The 13,215-nt window shown below is 35.0% G+C and overlaps 1 protein-coding gene across 1 annotated transcript in view; it reads left to right on the top strand.

The window, feature by feature from the left end:
- LOC133621842 (voltage-dependent T-type calcium channel subunit alpha-1I-like) overlaps nucleotides 1–13,215 on the top strand; it is a 317,273-nt gene that overhangs the window by 154,316 nt on the left and 149,742 nt on the right. The window contains exons 11-12 of the mRNA XM_061984241.1: nucleotides 629–780; nucleotides 11,797–11,982. Of these exons, the coding sequence (XP_061840225.1) occupies nucleotides 629–780; nucleotides 11,797–11,982 (338 nt within the window). The remainder of the gene's footprint in view (nucleotides 1–628; nucleotides 781–11,796; nucleotides 11,983–13,215) is intronic.

Here is a 13,215-nt window from a genome sequence, read left to right on the forward strand (position 1 = left end):
AAAAAAAAAAAAGTCAAAGTCAAAATGTTTAAAAAATAAGTACAAATAAGTAAAACAGTAAAAGGAAGTCCAAAAGTACACCATGGCAAACATGGAATAATGATGCTGACATGACCTGATGCTAACATGGCGCTAACATGATGCTAACATGATGCCAGCATGCTAACCTCATGCTAACATGATGCTAACCCGATGCTAACATGACACTAACATGACGCCTACATGATGCTAGCCTCATGCTAACATGACGCTAACATGATGCCAACCTGACGCTAACATGACGCCAACATGATGCTAACCTCATGCTAGCATGACGCCAACATGATGCTAACATCATGCTAACCTCATGCCAACGTCATGCTACCATGATGCCAACATGATGCTAACGCGACACTAACATGACACCAACATGATGCTAACCTCATGCTAACATGACGCCAACATGATGCTAACATCATGCTAACCTCATGCCAACATCATGCTAACATGATGCCAACATTATGCTAACCTCATGTCAACATCATGCTAACATGATGCTAACCTCAAGCTAACATCAAGCTAACATGGCGCCAACTCGACGTTAACACACTCCATTTGGTATTTGAACGCACGTTTTGCTCCCGTTCAGCCCGAGGAGCTGACCAACGTTCTGGAGATCTGCAACATTGTCTTCACCAGCATGTTCTCTCTGGAGATGATCCTCAAGCTCACCGCCTTCGGCTCCTTCAACTACCTGAGGAACCCTTACAACGTCTTCGACGGCGTCATCGTCATCATCAGGTACCTTTTTTTTTAATGCGGCGCTCAAATACTGATCTCTTTTCATATTTTTTATTTGTTGCAACAAAAAATTAGATTGTATTATCCAAAACAATATTTATCAACACAAAATGTGTCAATTCCCAGGTACCAGAAATTGGTACCGTATCGGTTCAAATGAGCAAATAAGCACCACCGGGTAAAAAAACAAAAACAACGTTTTTTTTAACTAGTTTAATGATAACGTTAATTTCAAGCACACACACACACACACACAAGTTAATGCAATGCATACTTGGTCAACAGTCATACAGGTCACACTGAGGGTGGCCGTATAAACAACTTTAACACTGTTACAAATATGCGCCACACTGTGAACCCACACCAAACAAGAATGACAAAACATTTCGGGAGAACATCCGCACCAAAAAAAAAAAACATAAACACAACAGAACAAATACCCAGAACCCCTTGCAGCACTAACTCTTCCCGGATGCTACAATAACATCGACGAGTAAGAAGAAGAAATATGCTTGCAAGTTCCAAAATTATTGGAAAAAAAGAATTTCATTTCATCCAGGACAGCTCCAAGGGGAAGGGGTATGCTGCCTGCACCTCAACCCCTCCCCCCGCAACCCCGGTTTAATACATATAGTTAATATTGTTAACAAGTTAAAGGTGTTTAAAGATAATACAAGCATGTTTAACACATATAGTTAATATTGTTAACAACTTAAAGGTGGTTAAAGATAATACAAGCATGTTTAACACATATAGTTAATATTGTTAACAACTTAAAGGTGTTTAAAGATAATACAAGCATGTTTAACACATATAGTTAATATTGTTAATAAGTTAAAGGTGTTTAAAGATAATACAAACATGTTTAACACATATAGTTAATATTGTTAACAAGTTAAAGGTGTTTAAAGATAATACAAGCATGTTTAACACATATAGTTAATATTGTTAACAAGTTAAAGGTGTTTAATGATAATACAAGAATGTTCAACACATATAGTTAATATTGTTAACAAGTTAAAGGTGTTTAAAGATAATACAAGCATGTTTAACACATATAGTTAATATTGTTAACAACTTAAAGGTGTTTAAAGATAATACACGCATGTTTAACACATATAGTTAATATTGTTAACAACTTAAAGGTGTTTAAAGGTAATGCAAGCATGTTTAACACATATAGTTAATATTGTTTTAATAAGTTAAAGGTGTTTAAAGATAATACAAACATGTTTAACACATATAGTTAATATTGTTAACAATTTAAAGGTGTTTAAAGATAATACAAGCATGTTTAACACATATAGTTAATATTGTTAACAAGTTAAAGGTGTTTAATGATAATACAAGAATGTTCAACACATATAGTTAATATTGTTAACAAGTTAAAGGTGTTTAAAGATAATACAAGCATGTTTAACACATATAGTTAATATTGTTAACAAGTTAAAGGTGTTTAAAGATAATACAAGCATGTTTAACACATATAGTTAATATTGTTAACAACTTAAAGGTGTTTAAAGATAATGCAAGCATGTTTAACACATATAGTTAATATTGTTTTAATAAGTTAAAGGTGTTTAAAGATAATACAAACATGTTTAACACATATAGTTAATATTGTTAACAATTTAAAGGTGTTTAAAGATAATACAAGCATGTTTAACACGTATAGTTAATATTGTTAACAAGTTAAAGGTGTTTAATGATAATACAAGCATGTTTAACACATATAGTTAATATTGTTAACAAGTTAAATGTGTTTAAAGATAATACAAGCATGTTTAACACATATAGTTAATATTGTTAACAAGTTAAAGGTGTTTAAAGATAATACAAGCATGTTTAACACATATAGTTAATATTGTTAATAAGTTAAAGGTGTTTAAAGATAATACAAACATGTTTAACACATATAGTTAGTATTGTTAACAACTTAAAGGTGGTTAAAGATAATACAAGCATGTTTAACACATATAGTTAATATTGTTAACAACTTAAAGGTGTTTAAAGATAATACAAGCATGTTTAACACATATAGTTAATATTGTTAATAAGTTAAAGGTGTTTAAAGATAATACAAACATGTTTAACACATATAGTTAATATTGTTAACAAGTTAAAGGTGTTTAAAGATAATACAAGCATGTTTAACACATATAGTTAATATTGTTAACAAGTTAAAGGTGTTTAATGATAATACAAGAATGTTCAACACATATAGTTAATATTGTTAACAAGTTAAAGGTGTTTAAAGATAATACAAGCATGTTTAACACATATAGTTAATATTGTTAACAACTTAAAGGTGTTTAAAGATAATACACGCATGTTTAACACATATAGTTAATATTGTTAACAACTTAAAGGTGTTTAAAGGTAATGCAAGCATGTTTAACACATATAGTTAATATTGTTTTAATAAGTTAAAGGTGTTTAAAGATAATACAAACATGTTTAACACATATAGTTAATATTGTTAACAATTTAAAGGTGTTTAAAGATAATACAAGCATGTTTAACACATATAGTTAATATTGTTAACAAGTTAAAGGTGTTTAATGATAATACAAGAATGTTCAACACATATAGTTAATATTGTTAACAAGTTAAAGGTGTTTAAAGATAATACAAGCATGTTTAACACATATAGTTAATATTGTTGACAAGTTAAAGGTGTTTAAAGATAATACAAGCATGTTTAACACATATAGTTAATATTGTTAACAACTTAAAGGTGTTTAAAGATAATGCAAGCATGTTTAACACGTATAGTTAATATTGTTAACAAGTTAAAGGTGTTTAATGATAATACAAGCATGTTTAACACATATAGTTAATATTGTTAACAAGTTAAATGTGTTTAAAGATAATACAAGCATGTTTAACACATATAGTTAATATTGTTAACAAGTTAAAGGTGTTTAAAGATAATACAAGCATGTTTAACACATATAGTTAATATTGTTAATAAGTTAAAGGTGTTTAAAGATAATACAAGCATGTTTAACACATATAGTTAATATTGTTAACAAGTTAAAGGTGTTTAAAGATAATACAAGCATGTTTAACACATAGTTAATATTGTTAATAAGTTAAATGTTACGTCTTGGACGCATGGTTGAGATTGTCGTGTTCCTTCCAAGGCAGAAAACAAGGAGGAGCGGTGTGCAGGTAAGATTTAAGTATTTTTAATAAATAAAAGGCAGGCCAAAAATACGAAACTGAGGACGCTAGCAAGCGTGGAGCTAAACAAAAACCAAAATGTCACCAAGGGTGAAAAACGGGGATTCTGGTCGGCAGAATAATATAAAGAGCGAGGAGCAAAAACAGGAGGACGTAAATGTTGCCTATTGCAAACATTGACCCAGCACTTACTGCTGGGTGACAGGAAACTATAAAGGGGAGTGATTAGCCAAAACACCTGGTGGAAACACTAATTGCAAAACTAAGACAGGTGAGGAGAATCAGTGCCCATGGAAACCAACAATAAACAGGGAAAGAGGGTGCACCCAGGAAACAGACTAAAACAGAAACATAACCAACATAAATCATGCCATGATCCGCGTAACGGATCATGACATTAAAGGTGTTTAAAGATAACACAAGCATGTTTAACACATATAGTTAATATTGTTAATAAGTTAAAGGTGTTTAAAGATAATACAAACATGTTTAACACATATAGTTAATATTGTTAACAACTTAAAGGTGTTTAAAGATAATACAAGCATGTTTAACACATATAGTTAATATTGTTAATAAGTTAAAGGTGTTTAAAGATAATACAAACATGTTTAACACATATAGTTAATATTGTTAACAAGTTAAAGGTGTTTAAAGATAATACAAGCATGTTTAACACATATAGTTAATATTGTTAACAAGTTAAAGGTGTTTAAAGATAATACAAGCATGTTTAACACATATAGTTAATATTGTTAACAAGTTAAAGGTGTTTAAAGATAATACAAGCATGTTTAACACATATAGTTAATATTGTTAACAACTTAAAGGTGTTTAAAGATAATGCAAGCATGTTTAACACATATAGTTAATATTGTTTTAATAAGTTAAAGGTGTTTAAAGATAATACAAACATGTTTAACACATATAGTTAATATTGTTAACAATTTAAAGGTGTTTAAAGATAATACAAGCATGTTTAACACATATAGTTAATATTGTTAACAAGTTGAAGGTGTTTAATGATAATACAAGAATGTTCAACACATATTGTTAATATTGTTAACAAGTTAAAGGTGTTTAAAGATAATACAAGCATGTTTAACACATATAGTTAATATTGTTAACAACTTAAAGGTGTTTAAAGATAATGCAAGCATGTTTAACACATATAGTTAATATTGTTAACAAGTTAAAGGTGTTTAATGATAATACAAGAATGTTCAACACATATAGTTAATATTGTTAACAAGTTAAAGGTGGTTAAAGATAATACAAGCTTGTTTAACACATATAGTTAATATTGTTAACAACTTAAAGGTGTTTAAAGATAATACAAGCATGTTTAACACATATAGTTAATATTGTTAATAAGTTAAAGGTGTTTAAAGATAATACAAACATGTTTAACACATATAGTTAATATTGTTAACAAGTTAAAGGTGTTTAAAGATAATACAAGCATGTTTAACACATATAGTTAATATTGTTAACAAGTTAAAGGTGTTTAAAGATAATACAGGCATGTTTAACACATATAGGTTCCTTTCTTTCATGAAGACAAGAATATAAGTTGGTGTATTACCTGATTCTGATGACTTGCATTGATTGGAATCAGACAGTGGTGCTGATAACGTCCGCATTTTCGAATGGAGGAGAAAAAAAGTCCTCCTTTCTGTCCAATACCACATGAAAGTGGTTGGTTTTTGGCATCTTATTTGTCCAGCTTCCGTACTCCTTTGTATACACTTTACAAGAAATACATTGTCGGCAAACTCCGTAGCTTGCTAGCTTGTGCACGCCAGCTTTCTGAGACTCTTGTTTTGTTAGCGCAACTGTGCAACTGTGCAGTCGGTCTTTGGAGTTTTGACGACAGGTACGGCGCCAGAGTCTGTTGAAATAAAGTGTTTCTCGCCTTCCAGTCGGTAATTTTAATGAGCTGGCAGCAGCCAGCGTCATCTCAGAAGACCCTCGGGTGCCGTGAATGTCAATCAAGTGACGAAAGTGACGTCATAGTGAAGAATTTATGATCGCTCATTTTTAGGACTATTTTTTTAATGCCTGGCTGGTGATCGACTGACACACCCTCCGAGATCGACCGGTAGCTCGCGATCGACGCAATGAGCACCCCTGGGTTAGAGTGTCCGCCCTGAGATCGGTAGGTCGTGAGTTCAAACCCCGGCCGAGTCACACCAAAGACTATAAAAAAAAATGGGACCCATTACCTCACCTGCTTGACACTCAGCATCGAGGGTTGGAATTGGAGATTAAATCACCAAAAAATGATTCCTGGGCGTGACCACTGCTGCTGCTCACTGCTCCCCCCACCTCCTAGTGTGTGTTTGACAATCATTGGTCCTTTAACTTTAACATTAACTTATATATATATATATTGAGTATACTTGTCATACTTATATATAATATATACAGTATATATACTATACTGTAGATATATTATGTAAATATTACGTATATATGTTATATTTTATATCGCTATATTTAGTCTATTTATACCTGCATTGTCCTTTCCATCCTTACACTTTCCATCCTTTGTAACTGAGCTACTGTGTGGAACAATTTCCCTTGTGGATCAATAAAGTTTGTCTAAAGTGTTTATCAACTCATCCATGCTGACTCAGCAGTTTTGCGTCAAAATGATTCCTGCCAGGTGTCACCTGCTCAGGTGAGGGTTGGGATGCCAGCGCGTCCAACAAGTCTTGTCGCCTTGATCTCCTTCCGGTTTTTCGATGTTTCCTTTACTGCCCGATCAGATCCGCATCAAAGCCCAACAAGGAGATGAAAGGCACAACGTTTTGCCGCTCTTTCCATCAAACACGCCGCTCTGATGTGACGCTCGCCGTCTTTGATGGCCGCCTCACCGCCGTGAACACTTGCTCGGGTAGGAGGAGGACTTTTATGTCCTCCGCCAAAAAAAAAGCTCTTCTTCATTTGTCAGAGAATCATTGAAGTTGTCAGTCAGGAGGCTCTTTGTGGAAGAATCCAGCCTGCCTGGGAGCTAGCACACCAACGTTAGCATGTTGCTAAAAGGGAGCTAGCACACCAACATTAGCATGTTGCTAAAAGGGAGCTAGCACACCAACGTTAGCATGTTGCTAAAAGGGAGCTAACACACCAACATTAGCATGTTGCTAAAAGGGAGCTAGCACACCAACGTTAGCATGTTGCTAAAAGGGAGCTAGCACACCAACATTAGCATGTTGCTAAAAGGGAGCTAGCACACCAACGTTAGCATGTTGCTAAAAGGGAGCTAGCACACTAACGCTAGCATGTTGCTAAAAGGGAGCTAACACACCAACATTAGCATGTTGCTAAAAGGGAGCTAGCACACCAACATTAGCATGTTGCTAAAAGGGAGCTAGCACGCCAACGTTAGCATGTTGTTAAAAGGGAGCTAGCACACCAACGTTAGCATGTTGCTAAAAGGGAGCTAGCACACCAACGTTAGTATGTTGCTAAAAGGGAGCTAGCACACCAACGTTAGCATGTTGCTAAAAGGGAGCTAGCACACCAACGTTAGCATGTTGCTAAAAGGGAGCTAGCACGCCAACGTTAGCATGTTGTTAAAAGGGAGCTAGTACACCAACGTTAGCATGTTGTTAAAAGGGAGCTAGCACACCAACGTTAGCATGTTGCTAAAAGGGAGCTAACACACCAACATTAACATGTTGCTAAAAGGGAGCTAGCACACCAACGGTAGCATGTTGCTAAAAGGGAGCTAACACACCAACATTAGCATGTTGCTAAAAGGGAGCTAGCACACCAACGTTAGCATGTTGCTAAAAGGGAGCTAGCACACCAACGTTAGCATGTTGCTAAAAGGGAGCTAGCACGCCAATGTTAGCATGTTGCTAAAAGGGAGCTAGCACACCAACATTAGCATGTTGCTAAACGGGAGCTAGCACACCAACGTTAGCATGTTGTTAAAAGGGAGCTAGCACCAACATTAGCATGTTGCTAAAAGGGAGCTAGCACACCAACGTTAGCATGTTGCTAAAAGGGAGCTAACACACCAACATTAGCATGTTGCTAAAAGGGAGCTAGCACACCAACGTTAGCATGTTGTTAAAAGGGAGCTAGCACACCAATGTTAGCATGTTGCTAAAAGGGAGCTACCACACCAACGTTAGCATGTTGTTAAAAGGGAGCTAGCACACCAACGTTAGCATGTTGCTAAAAGGGAGCTAGCACACCAACGTTAGCATGTTGCTAAAAGGGAGCTAGCACACCAACGTTAGCATGTTGCTAAAAGGGAGCTAGCACACCAACGTTAGCATGTTGCTAAAAGGGAGCTAGCACACCGACGTTAGCATGTTGCTAAAAGGGAGCTAGCACACCAATGTTAGCATGTTGCTAAAAGGGAGCTAGCACACCAATGTTAGCATGTTGCTAAAAGGGAGCTAGCACGCCAATGTTAGCATGTTGCTAAAAGGGAGCTAGCACACCAACATTAGCATGTTGCTAAACGGGAGCTAGCACACCAACGTTAGCATGTTGTTAAAAGGGAGCTAGCACCAACATTAGCATGTTGCTAAAAGGGAGCTAGCACACCAACGTTAGCATGTTGCTAAAAGGGAGCTAACACACCAACATTAGCATGTTGCTAAAAGGGAGCTAGCACACCAACGTTAGCATGTTGTTAAAAGGGAGCTAGCACACCAACGTTAGCATGTTGCTAAAAGGGAGCTAGCACGCCAACATTAGCATGTTGCTAAAAGGGAGCTAGCACACCAATGTTAGCATGTTGTTAAAAGGGAGCTAGCACACCAACATTAGCATGTTGCTAAAAGGGAGCTAGCACACCAACGTTAGCATGTTGCTAAAAGGGAGCTAGCACACCGACGTTAGCATGTTGCTAAAAGGAAGCTAGCACACCGACGTTAGCATGTCGCTAAAAGCTACAGACACCAAGCGTATTACATAAAAGTCCTTTATTCTGAAAAATAGACGAGCATTTATGTCCAAGGAGACCATTTGTTTACAGCCAGGATGCTAATGTAGCATGATGCTAAAATGTAATGATAGCATGTAGCGTACATAGCTGTGTTAGTATTGCTGACGTTGTTCTTCAGCGATGATACTAACGTAGCATGATGTTAAAATGTAATGTTAGCATGTGGCGCACATAGCTTTGGTAGTGTTGCTAATGTTTTTCTTCTCTAAAAATACTAACGTAGCATGATGTTAAAATGTAATGTTAGCATGTAGATGACATAGCTTTGGTAGTGTTGCTAATGTTTTTCTTTAAAAATACTAATATAGCATGATGTTAAAATGTAATGTTAGCATGTAGCTCACATAACTTTGGTAGTGTTGCTAATGTTTTTCTTCTCTAAAAATACTAACGTAGCATGATGTTAAAATGTAATGTTAGCATGTGGTGCACATAGTTTTGGTAGTGTTGCTAATGTTTTTCTTCTCTAAAAATACTAACGTAGCATGATGTTAAAATGTAATGTTAGCATGTAGATGACATAGCTTTGGTAGTGTTGCTAATGTTTTTCTTTAAAAATACTAATATAGCATGATGTTAAAATATAATGTTAGCATGTAGATCACATAGCTTTGGTAATGTTGCTGATGTTTTTCTTTGGCGAGGATACTAACATAGCATGATGTTAAAATGTAATGTTCGCATGTAGCTCACATAACTTTGGTAGTGTTGCTAATGTTTTTCTACTCTAAAAATACTAACGTAGCATGATGTTAAAATGTAATGTTAGCATGTGGCGCACATAGCTTTAGTAGTGTTGCTAATGTTTTTCTTCTCTAAAAATACTAACGTAGCATGATGTTAAAATGTAATGTTAGCATGTAGATGACATAGCTTTGGTAGTGTTGCTAATGTTTTTCTTTAAAAATACTAATATAGCATGATGTTAAAATGTAATGTTAGCATGTAGCTCACATAACTTTGGTAGTGTTGCTAATGTTTTTCTTCTCTAAAAATACTAACGTAGCATGATGTTAAAATGTAATGTTAGCATGTGGCGCTTATAGCTTTGGTAGTGTTGCTAATGTTTTTCTTCTCTAAAAATACTAACGTAGCATGATGTTAAAATGTAATGTTAGCATGTAGATGACATAGCTTTGGTAGTGTTGCTAATGTTTTTCTTCTTTAAAAATACTAATACAGCATGATGTTAAAATGTAATGTTAGCATGTAGATCACATAGGTTTGGTAATGTTGCTGATGTTTTTCTTTGGCGAGGATACTAACATAGCATGATGTTAAAATGTAATGTTAGCATGTAGCTCACATAACTTTGGTAGTGTTGCAAATGTTTTTCTTCTCTAAAAATACTAACGTAGCATAATGTGAAATGTAATGTTAGCATGCAGCGCACATAGCTGTGTTAGTATTGCTGACATTTTTCTTCGGCGACGATACTAATGTAGCATGATGCTAAAATGTAATGTTAGCATGTAGTGCACATAGCTGTGTTGTATTGCTAATGCTTTTCTTCAGCGACGATACTAACGTAGCATAATGCTAAACTGTAATGTTAGCATGTAGCTCACATAGCTTTGGTAGTGTTGCTAATGTTTTTCTTCTTTAAAAATACTAACCTAGCATGATGTTAAAATGTAATGTTAGCATGTGGGGCACATAGCTGTGTTAGTATTGCCAACATTTTTCTTCAGCGACGATACTAACATAGCATGATGTTGAACTGTAATGTTAGCATGTGGCGCACATAGCTGTGTTTGTATTGTTAACATTTTTCTTCAGCGACGATACTAACATAACTTGATGTTAAAATGTAATCTTAGCATGTAGCTCACATAGCTTTGGTAGTGTAGCTAATGTTTTTTTTCTCTAAAAATACTAACGTAGCATGATGTGAAAATGTAATGTTAGCATGTGGCGCACATAGCTGTGTTAGTGTTGCTAACTTTGTTCTTCAGTGACGATACTAACGTAGCATGATGTTAAAATGTACTGTTACCATGTAGCTCACATAGCTTTGGTATTGTTGTTCATGTTTTTCTTCTCTAAAAGTACTAACATAGCATGATGTTAAAATATAATTTTAGCATGTGGCGCACATAGCTGTGGTGTATTGCTAATGCTTTTCTTCAGCGACGATACTAAGGCAGCATGATGCTAAACTGTAATGTTAGCATGTAGCTCACATAGCTTTGGTAGTGTTGCTAATGTTTTTCTTCTCTAAAAATACTAATGTAGCATGATGCTAAAATGTAATGTTAGCATGTGGCGCACATAGCTGTGTTAGTATTGCTAATGGTTTTCTTCAGCGGTGATACAAACATAGCATGATGTTAAAATGTAATGTTAGCATGTAGCGCACATAGCTTTGGTAGTGTTGCTAATGTTTTTCTTCTCTAAAAATACTAATGTAGCATGATGTGAAAATGTACTGTTAGCATGTGGCGCACATAGCTGTGTTAGTATTGCTAACGGTTTTAATTATGGACCGAATGCAGTTGTTTGTGACTAATTACGAGTTAATTGCGGACAAAATGTAATTGATTGCGACTCATTTTGAGTAAACTACGGAGAACATTTGATTGCCTAGGAAAATTACGAGTCAACTATGGAAAAAAAAGCAATTAATCACGATTAATTACAAGTTAAAATGTGATTATTTATCTCAATTAGAAGTTAACAGTGGACAAAGTGCAATTATGCAATTAATCCCAGACATTTACTAGTTAACTATGGACAGAATGCAATTAATTAGGACAATTAGGAGTTAACTATGGTTCTTGGACCTTGGAACATCTGTGCAGTTTTCCAGGAAGCTCCATGTTGAACCATCTCTCCCTGCCTCACCTTCATGTGTCCAGCGTCTGCGAGATCGTGGGTCAGTCCGACGGCGGCCTGTCGGTGCTGAGAACCTTTCGGCTGCTGCGTGTGCTCAAGCTGGTCAGGTTCATGCCGGCCCTGAGGAGACAGCTGGTGGTCCTGATGAAGACCATGGACAATGTGGCCACCTTCTGCATGCTGCTCATGCTCTTCATCTTCATCTTCAGGTAATCGCTTCCATGAAAAGTTGGACTTGAAAATAATCTGTGTAAAGTACACTTACTACACATAAAAGCAACTTTTCATTATCTGCCATTAGTCACGACTAATTACCAGTTAACTACTGACAAAATGGGATGAATCAGGATTAATCACGAGTTAACGATGGACAAATGCAATTAGTCGCCAGTAATAACTAGTTAACTACTGACAAAATGGTTTTATCAGGATTCATCACAAGTTAACTATGGATAAATGCAATTAATCGGGAGTAATTACCAGTTAACTACTGACAAAATGGGATTAATCAGGATTAATCGCAAGTTAACTATGGATAAATGCACTTAATCAGGAGTAATTACGAGTTAACTACTGACAAAATGGTATTATAAGGATTCATCACAAGTTAACTATGGATAAATGCAATTAATCGGGAGTAATTACCAGTTAACTACTGACAAAATGGGATTAATCAGGATTAATCGCAAGTTAACTATGGATAAATGCATTTAATCAGGAGTAATTACGAGTTAACTACTGACAAAATGGGATTAATCAGGATTAATCACAAGTTAACTGTGGATAAATGCAATTAATCGGGAGTAATTACTAGTTAACTACTGACAAAATGGTATAATCAGGATTAATCACAAGTTAACTATGGATAAATGCAATTAATCGGGAGTAATTACGATTTAACTACTGACAAAATGGGATTAATCAGGATTAATCACAAGTTAACTATGGATAAATGCAATTAATCGGGAGTAATTACTAGTTAACTACTGACAAAATGGGATTAATCAGGATTAATCGCAAGTTAACTATGGATAAATGCAATTAATCAGGAGTAATTACGAGTTAACTACTGACAAAATGGGATTAATCAAGATTAATCACAAGTTAAATATGGATAAATGCAATTAATCGGGAGTAATTACGAGTTAACTACTGACAAAATGGTATTATCAGGATTAATCACAAGTTAACTATGGATAAATGCAATTAATCGGGAGTAATTACCAAATAACTACTGACAAAATGGGATTAATCAGGATTAATCACGAGTTAACTATGGATAAATGCAATTAATCGGGAGTAATTACTAGTTAACTACTGACAAAATGGTATTATCAGGATTAATCACAAGTTAACTATGGATAAATGCAATTAATCGGGAGTAATTACCAGTTAACTACTGACAAAATGGGATTAATCAGGATTAATCACGAGTTAACTAT

The sequence above is a fragment of the Nerophis lumbriciformis genome, linkage group LG25 (genome assembly GCF_033978685.3).
Source record: "Nerophis lumbriciformis linkage group LG25, RoL_Nlum_v2.1, whole genome shotgun sequence".
Lineage (NCBI taxonomy): Eukaryota > Metazoa > Chordata > Actinopteri > Syngnathiformes > Syngnathidae > Nerophis > Nerophis lumbriciformis.